Here is a 14,413-nt window from a genome sequence, read left to right as displayed (position 1 = left end):
TGTGCTAAATATTCTGACAAATCATCATGAGCAGCCACAGAAGGACGGGACACTATCACTCTGCGAAAACAACTGATCTGAGTGAGAAGATGAAATCAGAGCGTACGTCCAGCAGTCCTCCGTAGCGGAAGATGCTGAGCAGGGAGTGAACGTGGCTCTCGCTGGTGAAGTAGAGACGTGTCCGGACGTGACGCCCGGGGGACATCACACCCCGAGAGTACCTGAAGACCAGGGGGACGGCAAAATGACACGAGGGTCAGTACGATACCACACAAGTTTACTGTAGGTGCACATGAATGTTGTGTTTGCTTCAGTGGTTACGCTCACAGTGGGTGCAGCTTGTTCACTGCCTCGTCCTCATGGGTCCTCTGCAGGTCCAGCTGGATCTTCTTCATCAGAGGAACGCAGTAGGCCTGAGCAATGTCCAGTTTCTCAGCTTTGGTGATGCCATACTCCTGATGTGACAGACACGGAGGAAGAAATAACCATTTTAATCTACTTCTCCATGGTAGTGAGGAGATGGACCACATCTTAGAAAGCAGGGAAACATGCTGAACTCTCCTCAGCATCATGGGGTGAATGCAGATACTGAGTGACATATCCATGCATTGAGGCCTCAATATATGATTCAGCAGGTTTTCAATGACTTTGCAAAATTCTGCTCTAAAACTTCCATGACCTGAACACATTCTTAGAAAATGAAAATGAATTTTTCACTCATTCAACTTTTTTGAGCTGTATGTAACCCTCCTCGTCACAGTGAAAACAATGTTTTAAAACATTATTGACAATTATTAAAAAATAATTAGTGAAATACCTGGTTCGGTCAAGTCATCAGCCCTTTAGAAAATACCATTATAAACTTGCTGAGGTGCAACTACTCAACTTTTTCACCATTCACCAGGCTAACTGACCACCTGACATCAAATGGCTTCAGTGTAAAACCAGCTGCTTCTTGAGGATTCCACTACTAGTGGTGCATTGAACTGCAAACAGAAAAGTGAACTTGGTAGCATGACGTCATGTGACATTTATATAGAGCTTAAAAAAAGAGTTTAAATTAGAAAACCTATTGTGTCCAAATTCAAAGTTTAGACAGGCCATCTGTGATTTTAGAGTGGATACCACCAGAATACCAAAAGTCATTGGAAGGTATAAAGGCCGACATAGAAGTCAGAGGTTTTGTAACCTTTGTGACGATGATTGTCTTGGTGATGAGTTTCATATTTAATTTGAGTGCAAGAACACAAGTGTAATACATTTCAGAGAAAAATATCCCCCAAAGTATTATGTTAGTCGCCCATCTAAACTAATTTTGTTACTACAATCTGATAGAGCAAAAGTTTTTTATAAGTTAGGTGCCTTTCTGAAGAGCGTCCTTCCTTTGTTTAAGTGATATTTTATTATCATGATTATTTATTTATCAATTTTTTTTCTTTTTTGTTTTCATTTTTCCTGATTGTCAGAGATGGAGAGCATGTACAGCCCTGCTACTTGCTACGCTTGATTACTGATATTGTCTTGTTTGTGCTCCATACCATTTACTTGGTTGTGAGTTAAATTAAAAAGAGAAATGAAAAAGTGATTTCAAAAGACCTCCAAGATGAAGTTGTGGAAAGGCACAAGTGAGGTAAAGGCTACAGGAAGAATTCCAGGGCTTTAACTCTCCCTGTGAGAAGCGTTCAGAGCATCATTAAGAAGTGGAAGGTGTATGGCTCCACCAGCACCTGGTCTAGATCAGGTCATTCATCCAAACTGGATGACCGAGCGAAGAACGGGCAGACCGTCCCTAATGCAGGTATGCAAAGCTATAGAGACAAACCAAAGAGAGTGGTGGCTGTAATTAAAGCAAAAGTGACTCTACAAAGTATGAAATCAAGGGACTGATGACTTTTCCAAACCTATCAATCTAGTTTTTTATTTTTTATTAATTTTAAGGACTGTCTATGTCCCCTTTTATTTTTAATGGGTTTTGATTTTAGGCTGTATGACAGATCTCGCTACTTCAGGGGGATATGGTCGTTTCCTATAGGCACTGTATATTCCCTGAGTGATTCGTACTGTTTTTCTGGTGTGTGGATCACCACAATATTAAGAACTCCTCTTTTACTGCTGAATCTTATTACCTGTTCAGCTTTAACATTGTAATTTAGCCACAGGGATCACTGAAGTTCCATTCTGTAAGATAATCGTTTCATCACAATTATCTGCATAATGCCCCCTGGTGCGCTTCTCTAATTTGACCCATTTGTTAAAATCCTTGACGTGTACAGATAATTAAAATACATCATTCATGCCTCCAGCTTTGGCTGGCTGGAATATATTCTGATGTTACAAGACCATTCAGAACTGAGAGATGTGGGAGTGAACCTTATGAGTTCGACCTTACAGTGTGAGTAAGACTTTAACCTGTGGTATAACGATGTCGGCCAGGGCGCGGGACAGTCGGAACAGCTCCAGCGTGTCCTCCAGCCCCAGAGACGCGTTGTGCTGCGAGTCGTATTTGATGCAGTCGTAGATGTCGGGGATCTTGCTGATGTCGTAGCGTCCGTTCTTCGTGCGGAAATCTCTCTCCAGTTTGGACCAGCGCTGCAGCATCAGCTCCAACGTCTCGCTGTGGTAAAGCTGCAGGTCTGGAGCAAAGCAGCGGATACATCACCATTCAATAAGGCATCTGGGTGAAGGAGCTGAGTAGCAGTTACATCTTGTTCTTGTTTATCAAGCTAGGGTCACACTATCTGTCTTCATGTGCACACACATCAGGTTATGTGCATTCAAGTACTGAAACAAAATACATGATATCTCAAAACATACATCAAGTCATTCAAGTATAGAAACAGAGTACATAATGTCCCAGAACATAGTCAATTGTAACAACCTGAACACCTGAAAACACCTGAACCTGAACTCAGGCAGCCGAGGCTGACGCTACCTGCAGACTTGGGGTCCTCCAGTCTCTTTCGGATCTGTGATGTGAGACTCTGGATGAGGGCGTAGACCTTGTCACACGTCCTGACTGGATTGTCTATGACCTTCATGGAGTTCACCAGTGACGGACTATCTGTTGGGGCCAACTGGAGCCCAGCAGAAACAGAAGGAAACTGATAAAATGTTCTACATGTTATCATTATCTCTGGATACCTCTGAAATGGAGACGTATAAATCACGCCCAAGTGTTTAACTTACTTGCAAACAGGATATTGCACGAGCGATATCTTATCATATGAAGTCTTTTTTAAAATTTTCATTTCAGCCTCTCACGTTTGACAAATACCTTGTCATAGTCCTGTGGTGTGTACTCCTGATCCTTCTGCATGATCTCATGTAGCCGGGCCTTCACCTTCTGTTGGCAGTCGGTCAGAGAGTCACTGTCGCTGTCCAGCAGTCCGTTCATGTTGGCACTCTTCACCATCTGGACCAGGATGGGGGTCAGCTCTCCTTCTAGAGCCAGCAGACCCTGCAGAGAAACCACAGGAGTTGAGCTGAAGCTATTGTGTGGCGTAAAGTTACGGTCAAGCTGAGTTTTTAAAAAACTACACCTTCACCTTTTAAAAGGTAAACTTTGATGTCTATTTAACTGAAAAGAGTTTTCATATTGTTAAACGTTAAAAATATTGTAATTTCTGTCTATTAAAACCTGAAACCAGATTTTATAATCTCTCAAATTGAGCTGAAATGATTGGGAGATTAGTTGTTTGATCAAACAATATAAAATGAATTACTGTCATGTGTATTTGTTCTGGGTTCTGAGGAGTTCCTGGATTCCTCTGACTTACAGGACAGGAAACTAATTATTTTTTGGATTCTGGTTTAACCAAACAAGCTTCTTGATGATTTCACCCTGAGTTCAGATAAACTGAGCGACATTTGACAACGTTCAAGTCACACTAGACTAGCGCACAATATAGTCTGGATCTTGAAAGGAACAACTGCAGCTGAATCCACGGTCACTCCAAACTTACTGTAGAACATGGATGAGAGTAAAGCATCCTCTATTTTGACTTTATTTTGAAAGGATAACCCCTTGAGATGAACCACCTCATTTTCGAGGGGGTCTAATTTAAGTACGTCCTTGGTGTAAATTATAAAAATATAGGAAATCACTCTTTTTTTCTGATTTGACAGAGACAGAATTACCTTGGCGAAAGCAGCAGCCGTCATCTGCACTCTGCCTTCGTCAGACGCGTAGATCTTCAAGTCATGGCGGTAAGTGCTGTGCAGGCGCAGGAGACCACAGCCTGGAAACCCAGCATAGTCACCTGGGGGATCACATACAGAGCAGAGCATCACAGTCAACTGGACCCGTTACAGCACTGAGATACTGTACAACGCTTTTACACTTAGAAGAAGGGCTGAGTTGGGGAGGTAGTTGAAAAGAAAAGTGTTGATTGTACCCAAAAGTACCAAGGATTTCCATTCCATTAATTATAGGCACACAGGCAACACAGCACCTGAGCAGGTGTGACATCACTTTCAGTTCAAATGCAAAAGATTTGGTCTGTTTTTTACATGGTTGGTTCACTTAAATGGAAACTGGAATTGTGTGGTTTAAAGGGATAGTTCAACATTTTGGCAAATTGGCCCATTGCCATAATCCCTATAGTCATTAGCAGTAGGTTTGTTGCCTTTAATTGTTGGTGCAAGTTGTTTTTAGAACGGCGGAGCAGAGCCGTGAGCTGCTCAGAACTAAACTACGGAGGCTAATGGGATTTCTTGGTTTCCCTCATCAAATACACAATCCAACAACTCCAAAACGCTCTCATGGACAAGTTGTGACTTGCACATGAACGACGCTATGAGATAATAACAGAACGTTACGAGACAGAGTTGTTTGTGAGGAAATGCAGAGACTGCCCCCGACGGGTACATGCATCAGCGGTTTTGCATGAATTTACCTCGAAAACAAGTCTGTCTCATAACGCTCCGTTATTATCTCACATCATGGTGAATTCACAACTTGTCCACCAGAGCGTTTTGGAGTTGTTGGATTGTGTATTTGATCAGTTTGATGAGGGAAACCAAGAAATCCCATTAGCCTCCGTAGCGTAGCTCTGAGCAGCTCGCAGCTCTGCTCCACCATTCTAAAAATAGCTTGCAACTAAAGGTAACAAACCTACTCCTAAAACTATAGGGATTATGTCAATGGGCCTATTTGCCAAAATGTTGAACTATCCCTTTAAGGCATCAATAAAATGAAGTGAAAGTGAAGTGAATATGTTGAGTAAACCCCATAAATTAATAAGGGCAGCTTCCCTGCAGATGAGATCAAACACTTGAGATCACCTACTAGGACAAAGACCTACATGTCTTTGAACAGCTAAATGTACCTCAGTTGTTGTAGCTGGAGCGGGTGGATGCATACCAACGCCACAGATCAAATCACACTGATGCTTCATGCATTTCTCTAGTGTAAATCTAATCAGCCTGATGTCTGGGTTATCATGCCACATTTCACAATGGAAGATCAGGTTGGCGTTGGGGGGACTTACCCCTGGCCTGGCTCCAATCCAGGCTAAAAATATGCATCATCAAACATACAAGAAGTCATGAAAATAAAAATGCAGTAGGATTAGTGTGAGATGATCCGCGTTAGCTTACAACACCAAAAACTGCAGTCGCTTTAGCTGCATGTGTATGTATGAGCCGGTGGCCCAAAACAACAACCGGGCTGCGGTGGATCAACTTGGAGACGACGACGACGACGACGACACAAACAATCCACAGCAATCTCAACGTCGGACAAACAAGACCAAGTCTCCGGATGAAATGGAACAAAAAAAATCATGATGAGATGAGGAGGAGGAATCAAGAGCACGTTAGTGGACAAAGCGACAAACGCGCAGAATGAGAGAGACAGCGGAAGGAGCGTGATATCCAGGAAACCCTTCTCTTACCAAAGTCAATAGGGGACTCACAGCCAAGGGACCGGCGGTTACCGGCTAGTAGTTTATACAGTGCAACAACAGGTAAGAAGAGAAGAGCAGAGTTAATAGACAAAACATGTGGTGGAGAAAGAGGTATGAAAACAGTAGCTGGGGTGAGACTATGCTCTTCTTTTCATTCAAAAAGAAAGAAGCAGGAAAGAGACAGAGCGCATCTAACCACTGATTCTGTCTCCCACTCAGCTTCAGCTTGTTCTTCTGTGCAGTTCGGGAGCTGCACAGGTTTTCATGCACTATGAAACAAACATTAAGAGAGTGAGAGAGCCTGAAAAAGCGTGGTGGATGAAAAGCATTTGAAAGACCTTCAGGTGACGGGCAGGTTTATCCAGTTATTGGTTGTATTTCACTCTGGTTAAAAGCAGCAGGGCAAAGATGCTGTAACATTAAAAAGCAAAGCGTCGCTGTCACAGCAGGGTGTGGTTATGTAGTCCACTCCATGTCCACACCCAGACTGATTGTCTGAACTGAGCAGGGTGTGGACAACACGTAGCAACAGCTAGATGGCAGCACAAACAGTATTTTCTTCCTGGGTAAACTGTACTTACTGTTTTAAATATCATTATCCATTGTGATAGATATTTCTTACAGCATTTACAATCAGTCCACTACAGCTCAGATCATTCTACCTGCAGCCACTCACTTTCCACTAGGCAAAACTTATCCATCACCTACTTACACATTAACATCTACTTATCTCGACCTAGCTTTCTATTTAATACTTTAACTTATTTGGATATTTATTTATGATCTTATTTCTCATTATCAGAACCTATGCTCCCTGACCACTTCACAGTCTAATAAATCAAGTACAGCAGCTCTGTCACATTTTCTTCCCACTGATAATGTATGTTAGCCAGTTTTTGTTAAAACCTTGTTTTCCACCTACTACAACCTCAGCAGTACACTTTAGTGACAGAGTTACTCAGATCTAAATAGTGTTGGGCTGTTGTTAGATGTGATTATTTGGTGGTGTTGTGGTGCCTTTGACCAAACCACACAGATTATCAGGAGGAGAGACTGTTCTGTTCAACAGAAGGAATCCACCTCTTTTAAAGGGATATTTCAACATTTTGGCGAATTTGCCTATTGCCATAATCCCAATATTCTTAGGGGTAGGTTCGTTACCTTTAATTGTCGGTGCAAGCTGTTTTTAGATCGGCAGGGCAGAGACGTGAGCTCTGCATGGCGCACGGTATTTCCGCCTTTCCTTCATCAAACTCATCAAATACACAATCCAACAACTCCAAAACGCTCTGGTGGACAAGTTGTGACCTGCACATTCACCACGCTATGAGATAATAATGGAACGTTACGAATTGTTTTTGAGGCAAATGCGTAGCCGGAACTACATTTCAGACACGGCTGCTGGGCGGAGTGACTTCAAAAGCGCAAGTAGTTCTGAGTGTTTGCTTCACGTGTCAGAATGATACATAATTATGCGTTATTATTTCATAGCGTGGTGAATGTGCAGGTCAGTGGAGTTGTTGGATTGTGTATTTACTTTGATTAGGGAAACGTAGAAATACAGAGCGCCTCAGTTGTGTTAGCTCAGCAGCTCGCGTCTCTGCCCCGCCGATCTAAAAACAGCTTGTACCTACAATTAAAGGTAATAGGCTACTCCTAAAACTATAGGGATTATGGCAATAGGTCAATTTGCCAAAATGTTGAAATATCCCTTTAAGGCTGCATGTTTTTCCCATTTTAGATTTACTAGTTGAAGTGTCTTTTCAAAACACTCCCTCTGTAAGTTATGTACTTACATTTACTATGTTGGTGTTAAGGTATGGTCCACAGATATTTTACTTGTTTTACACACAGACTGTACATCATCTATTGTTGCGACACCGACTTTTCACCTATTTTGTTCCTACAGAAATCCATCATGGACACATCAATTCTACAAAAAAGACCCAGTGGCTGTGGACAGCCTTCAGATCCGCTATGCTGTGTTGACTCTATACTTTTCATACTTGTCTGAAAAGAAAGGCTGGAAATAAGCATTGAAGAGCGAAGAAAGGTGCATGTGGGAGGGCGGTCTGGGCTGCACCATGATCATTTGTTATTCTGACTGTGTTAAAAAGAGATGAACTTTGTGCCTTAGTGGATGTATGCATGGGTTTTGCTTAAAAACACATGTGTAAGTTTGCATGTTTGCTTTTCTTGAGGGCATGCAAGCATTTGTACACAAAAGCAGTTCCTATCTCATGGAGTTCGGAGAGCTGAATTTCACACAGGAAAAGGCCAAGAGAGGAAAATATCTGCATGTGCTGTACAATTTGTCTCTTTCTTATAATTTATATGTTTTTTTTTGTGCAAAACAAAAAAAATAAAGCAGGAGAAAAAGAATTTTGCACCGTGAAAGAGCTGAATTTACATCAGAGCCAAAGAGGAAAGGTCCCTTGTATTTCAATTAGCTTGTATGCGTGTTTGAGCGCGTCAGGTAGGTACCTTGACCTCCGGGGTACATGCAGCGAAAGGCCCGTCCCAGTTCCTCGGCCTGAACGCGGCCTGCAGGCGTCAGCTCGCCGCCCCACTTCAACACCAGCAGCAGAGACGGACCGTCTCTCTTAGAGTCTGGAAAAACAGCAGCAGCATCTTTAATCACTACACAAACACACTGTTAAATGTTTGAACTTTGTGCAAGCTGCACAGCATAGATGTTGTCTGTCTGAATACGGGCGGCATTTGAAGAATTCAAATAATCATAGTTGCTGTTTCTGTGTTTGTGTGTTCGTACCTTCTTCTTCGCTGGAGGCTTTAGGCTGGCCGTTACGCAAGTAAGTCAGCTGGACTTTCCTGTTGATACCTGAGAAATGACCGTACCTGGTGGGAACGATCACACAGAGCAGACACAGCAAATTTTGATGTGCACATAAACAGAGAAAAAAGCAAATATACAGTAGAGGCAAAGGGTTTACTCCATCTTCAGCAGTTTTCTTGAGTATCTCACACGTCCACTACAACAGAACAGGGCAGCATCTTATTTCTAATCAGACACACAACCAAGTATTAGCAGCCGGTTTAATGATCATTCTGCCACTACACGGTAGAGCCAGTGGGCCTCCCTGTGTGATTTCAGGGTGTGTTTGTGCACATGAGTGTGGGCAGGAGAACGTAACCAACAAAGTGTCACCCAGACATTTTAAAATAGTGTGAGGTGAACAACCAAGGCCAAATATCTGTTGCGATTCTTTAAAGTCACACGTGAACACAAACCTGTCTTGACCGCCTGTACTCGCCCGACGTGTCGCTCCACAGTAAGAATTTGGCACATTCAGCAAACTAATGACCACATAGTGTTCTGTAATAGGACAGGCGGGCGAGCGGACGCCTCAAAAAGCCACATGATGATGGACCCTGAACCAGGATAAATAACTCTGAGCTGAAGCTGGGACCTGCTGCATTAGAATGGTTTGTTTCCGTTTCTCGGATGCATGACATTTATTTTGTGAGTTCAGCAGCTCATGAATTACTCCCAGCCTGTTAGGAGCTGCTTTACATTATGACATGGGGTCTAGAGAGGATGAGGGAGAGGCCTCAGAGCTACAGGACGTTAAGTCTCTAAGAGCTGTGTGTGCTCTGTAATGTGAGCTGCAGGTTTTGAGGATCTACATGTTTGTGACAGTTGCTGAAAAGAATCAAAGTTGTCAGGATGTGTATACGGTCTAGTGTAAGTCATGAGTGAGACATTTCATAAGATGATACTGGTGATTCTCTATAATTTACTCACCATCAACAAATCTCACAAATTGCATTGGACTATCTGACATGTCAACTACACAGCAACGATGATGCTTTTGGTAAAACATGTGAACCCTTTCTGTCATAAACTGGTTTGAATATTTCCACCATTCTCACAGGAGGGTTTGTATCAGAGCTTTGAATGCTCTGTCTCAAAAGGGACACTCCACTTTTCCATTTAATTGATATACTTTTATTTCTGTATACCTTTATTTAATCATGTAAATATATCATACATAACAATATTCACTCAATTCTTTTTTTTTCTTTTTTCTTTTTTACTTGTATAGGATGTGACTCCTGAATCCCTTGTCTGCATGTAATTTGAATATGTATGTGAGCCAAATTTTTGCTTGTTTGTTTTGTTTTATGTGTTCATGTGAACATATTACAACTTCTTGACTTTGGATTAAAGTTTTGAATATGTTAATGACACTTAAGAAGACATTGTGGAATCTAATGGATTCATAGACCTGGACTTTGATGAGCCAGAGTCACGCTGAGAAAGGAACGACTAGCGGCAACAGCTAGTCGATTCCATCAACTGATAACAAAAGAACTGTTAGCCGTCACCGTCCAGGGGCTGCGAAGTGGGTCAAGAAATTGCATGAAGAGTCTGAGGCAGGTTCTCAGAGATGCTTCAAACAGACTACTTGCCAAAAATATAAAAGGCAAATGTGGCTTAAGCAAAAAAGGTTTTGATCTACTGCACTGATAAATAAAACATGTAAGCAATCTTCCATCTTTACTTTAAGTATCCAAAACCTCTGCACAAGAGCTGGCAATCACACAGCAAACCAGATATCTTTCACTTCAGTCGACTTTATCATAGTTTTTGAGCCTCACTTGTGTCTGTAAATCCAGCCAGTCTATTGCACCCATCACTTCATGGCACTGAAATATATTTTCAACCTTGCTTTCCCAGAATTGTTATCTGTGAACCAGCAAAATCGCTGTAATTAGTATAAATGCATACGGGAGGCATGAGGAAGGAAGACATTAGAAGACTTAGACTGCGGGTGGTGTGTGCTGAGGACGGCATGCAAGAGAAAGTAGCACAGCAAACACTGATTTACAGTACACACACAGAAACACAGTCGGGCTGGACGGTATGGTTTAAATCCATATGAAGCATAAATAGTAATGGTATAAATCACAGTACATTAGCTTGAAAATCTTTTTTTGTCTTCATTTAATTTTTTTTCTTTTTATCACTAGTTTTATTATTTCTTTTCAATAGACAAATAAAATAGGAGTTGTTCGTTTGCCTTTACATGTTTTAACTGTCAACCTGCAGTCTTTCTCAGAAGCGCCAGCTGGCGGCTGTGACGCGTCAACTCGGTGACTCGATGAGTCGACTTCTGAGGAAGACTGCAGGTTGACAGTCAAAACATAACTTAAATTAAGAGATGTTCTTTCTTCTTTCACCTTTACATGTAAAAGAACAAAGAACATCTCTTAATTTATGTCTGTTGAAAAGAGATGGTCAAACTAGTGATGACAGTACATTCACGGGAAGTCACCCGTAGCTCACCGGCTGACATACAGACAAACACACATTCACACCTACAGGCAATTTAGAGTCACCAATTCACCTAATGTGTGTGTGTCTGAAGTGTGGGAAGGAGCTGAAGAGAACCCACACGGGAAGAGGAAGGACACAAACTCCACACGGACCGGACCGGCCCGAGGTCTTCTTGCTGTGAGGCAACACTTCTACCCACTGCATCCCTGCGCCGCCCTCAGCGAGGGAAATGTAACCGTCGGCGCTCACTATCTAGCAGCAGCAGCGTATCGCCATGGCTTCCTGTGGTTATGTCATTGCTACTTAAAGGGATATTCCGGTCTAAGTTTAAACCATGGTCTAACACACCATGACACCGAGTAAGACCCCCCCTCCAGAGATCAAGTTTGCCCACCACTAGCTTCTCTAGTTGTAGCAACTTCAGCAAAGACCGCATGATAACAATACACTGCTGTCGATTCCTCCACCAGCAAACCACCATCAAAAAAGCCACTCATAGCCACAAATAATGTTCAGAACAGCACCAAACTTCATCACCAGTACAAACAGGGTCCCAGCCCATAATATGAGGCATCAAACATCTGTTAGCTTTGCCTGGTTTCTATTGAAAAGAGACAAAAACACAACTCACCCACTCTCCTCCAGCTGCTTGTGGGAAAGCCCTGACGAGTCGATTACCGAATGCATCAGTGTTCCTCTCTGTCTGTTTCTAACAATAACTAGCGATGACAGGGAAATTATTTTCTACTGCACTCGGTAATCAACTTGTTAGGGCTTCCGCATTAGTAGAAAGCAGCTGGAGGAGAGTGGGTGAGTTGCGTTTTTGTCTCTTTTCAATAGAAACCAGGCACAGCTAACAGATGTTTGATGCCTCGTATTATGGGCTGGGACCCTGTTTGTACTGTTGATGAAGTTTGGTGCTGTTCTGAGCATTATTTGTGGCTATGAGTGTTTTTTTTTTATGGCGGTTTGCTGGTGGAGGAATCAACAGCAGTGTTTTACTATCGTGTTGCTACAACTAGAGAAGCTAGTGGTCGGCAAACTTGATCTCTGGAGGGAGGGTCTTACTCGGTGTCACAGTGTGTTAGACCATGGGTTATATTTACGCTGGAATATCCCTTTAAGAGCTGCTCTACTGGTCACATGGTTGAGACAAAATCCACACAGCAGCACAAATTCCTACCGACTTTACTTTTTATACCGTCCACCCCTAAAACACAGTGAAATCATCACAGATATTTGACTGTGTGTGTGTGTCCAATGTTAATGGCACCAAATGAATGGATGTTAATGGAAATGATACACTCAGTGTACAAAATATCAGGAATACCTTCAAACCATTATCTCTAATTTCTCGTCTTGCACAAACATGACTAAACTACCGTCAATGCTGATGTTTGTGTCACAGACAAGGAATTCCTTATATTTTGTACATACAGTCTGTGAGGACTAGAGAAAAGGAGGGTGGTAAAACCTCATCCTTTAAAATGAGAAGGGAGAGGGTGCGTACTGAGTGTCATTCAAGCTGGATTCCCTTGTGGAGAGAAAGGAGGGATGGTCGGGCAGAGGAAAAGGGGGATAGAGGAGGGAAAGAAAAGATAAAGCAAAGAGTTAGAGACACAAGAGAGGAGGGAGTGAATCACAGTCAACATATGTCTGCCTGTGAGTATGAGAAGGATGACTGAACCTTAGTGGAGTGTTGAAAGATGAAGCTAGTTTTTGCATCGTGAATCACAGATGAGAGTGGATGAGTGATGAAGAAACAGGAGGATAATGACTGGTGGTGTGTGTGTGTGTGTGTGTGTAGGTGTGTGTGTGTATCTGATGTGAAGCATCACTCACATCTCCAAGACAGTCTTGAGCTGCTCCAGTTTAGATTTCTTCTCCTCAATCTCACAGTCATTGTGCTGGACCAGTTCATCGAGCAGCAGGCGGGCAATATCCAGCACTTCCTGCACAGACAAGGAGCCACTTATCCTTAATTTGCCTTTTTATCTCTATTTTTTTATATCCAGACTAAACACACGCAGGATCCTCTGCAAACGTCCTTGATGGACATCGTATGAAAGACAAGACTGATAGTGAAGATGGAAGCGTCAACAATGTTTTATAATATAGAAGAAGATACAGTGACAGGATGACAGGACTCAAGACAACCCAGTCCAAATATTTAGACAACACAGCAATGACGGTTTATGTTCCATAATGATTATGAGGCTCAGTCCTGTGTATGTAAACATTACTGTATCTGAACTCAAAACCCTTAATTACTAAAAGGATTCACTGATAATCAGGGTAAAACAGACACAGGCTGGAAAGACAGCGTGGGAAAGAGAAGGAACAACAGTCACCTGGAGCTGTTTGGGCTTCTTTAGCTTTAGCTTTCCTGACTTGTAGCCTCCATACTTCTCAAACAGCTCAAAGAATCTGCAAAAGACAGACAGAGAGAAGATCAATTATTTCTCAAGAAGAATAAGAACATACATATCTGACCCAAAGTGGGTTAAGACTGATGCACTGGAGGGGTTGAACTGAAATTTGAACTCAACTGTTCACATATTGTGTGAACTATTTATACATACTCAAACCGTACAGCACTTTTAAGCATTCTCTTTCAATCTGCTTGCACTACATTTTTGCAGTTTTATTCACCCATATTTCACATTTTGTACAAACTGTAAATATTTATAATTATATATCATTCCTGCACTTCATTTATAGATGTATGTCATGTTACCTACAGCTCATGCACTTCTGGTCAGATGCAATCTGCATTTCATTGCCTTGTTTCCAAGACATGTGCAATGACAATAAAGTTAAATCTGAATCTGAATAAGACCAAGATGCTTGAATCAAATTGTGTGACATTTTGACATATGACTGTTACGCATGACAATAATGATAGTTGAGTATTTCTGTGATTAATTTAGAATGGTGTTCTTATGGTGATTTTACATGGCTGGAATTGATTCTGCATAATCTGATACAGTTTCATAGCTGAGGTTTTCTTCACTCATAAGGGTCTGGTTAAGAAAGAGAAATATCTTAATGCGGAGTGGAAGAGACTTACAGAGGATGTCGGACCTCCATTTTCATCTTTTGTTTTGGTGTGCGGTCTCCATGGCGGATGATGGCGATAACACAGCGCAGCTCCATCCTTGAGAAATTAGAGGAGGGGGTGGAACAAGATTAAAATGCAGCACAG

The 14,413-nt window shown here is 42.0% G+C and overlaps 1 protein-coding gene across 9 annotated transcripts in view; it reads right to left on the bottom strand.

Annotated features, from left to right (window-relative positions):
- ppip5k1b (diphosphoinositol pentakisphosphate kinase 1b) overlaps nt 1-14,413 on the bottom strand; it is a 60,621-nt gene that overhangs the window by 24,110 nt on the left and 22,098 nt on the right. For 5 of the 9 annotated variants that reach the window (XR_015035973.1, XM_085778476.1, XM_085778478.1 and 2 more), the window contains exons 11-22: nt 14,279-14,365; nt 13,560-13,635; nt 13,051-13,160; nt 12,719-12,742; nt 8,680-8,765; nt 8,391-8,516; nt 4,138-4,259; nt 3,275-3,457; nt 2,933-3,074; nt 2,410-2,633; nt 328-455; nt 107-221 (exon numbers count right to left, since the gene is read on the bottom strand). Coding sequence is in view for 8 of the 9 variants with exons in the window: in XM_085778476.1 (XP_085634602.1) it covers nt 107-221; nt 328-455; nt 2,410-2,633; nt 2,933-3,074; nt 3,275-3,457; nt 4,138-4,259; nt 8,391-8,516; nt 8,680-8,765; nt 12,719-12,742; nt 13,051-13,160; nt 13,560-13,635; nt 14,279-14,365 (1,423 nt within the window). In the remaining variant the exon portion in view is untranslated. The remainder of the gene's footprint in view (nt 1-106; nt 222-327; nt 456-2,409; nt 2,634-2,932; nt 3,075-3,274; nt 3,458-4,137; nt 4,260-8,390; nt 8,517-8,679; nt 8,766-12,718; nt 12,743-13,050; nt 13,161-13,559; nt 13,636-14,278; nt 14,366-14,413) is intronic. The other 4 variants (XM_085778477.1, XM_085778479.1, XM_085778481.1 and 1 more) reach the window with 1 other exon arrangement.

This window comes from Trachurus japonicus, chromosome 6 (genome assembly GCF_045865225.1).
Source record: "Trachurus japonicus isolate A0001 chromosome 6, Traja_1.0".
NCBI lineage: Eukaryota > Metazoa > Chordata > Actinopteri > Carangiformes > Carangidae > Trachurus > Trachurus japonicus.
The sequence above is the reverse complement of the archived record's forward strand: the minus strand, read 5'-3'. Positions and strand labels throughout refer to the sequence as shown.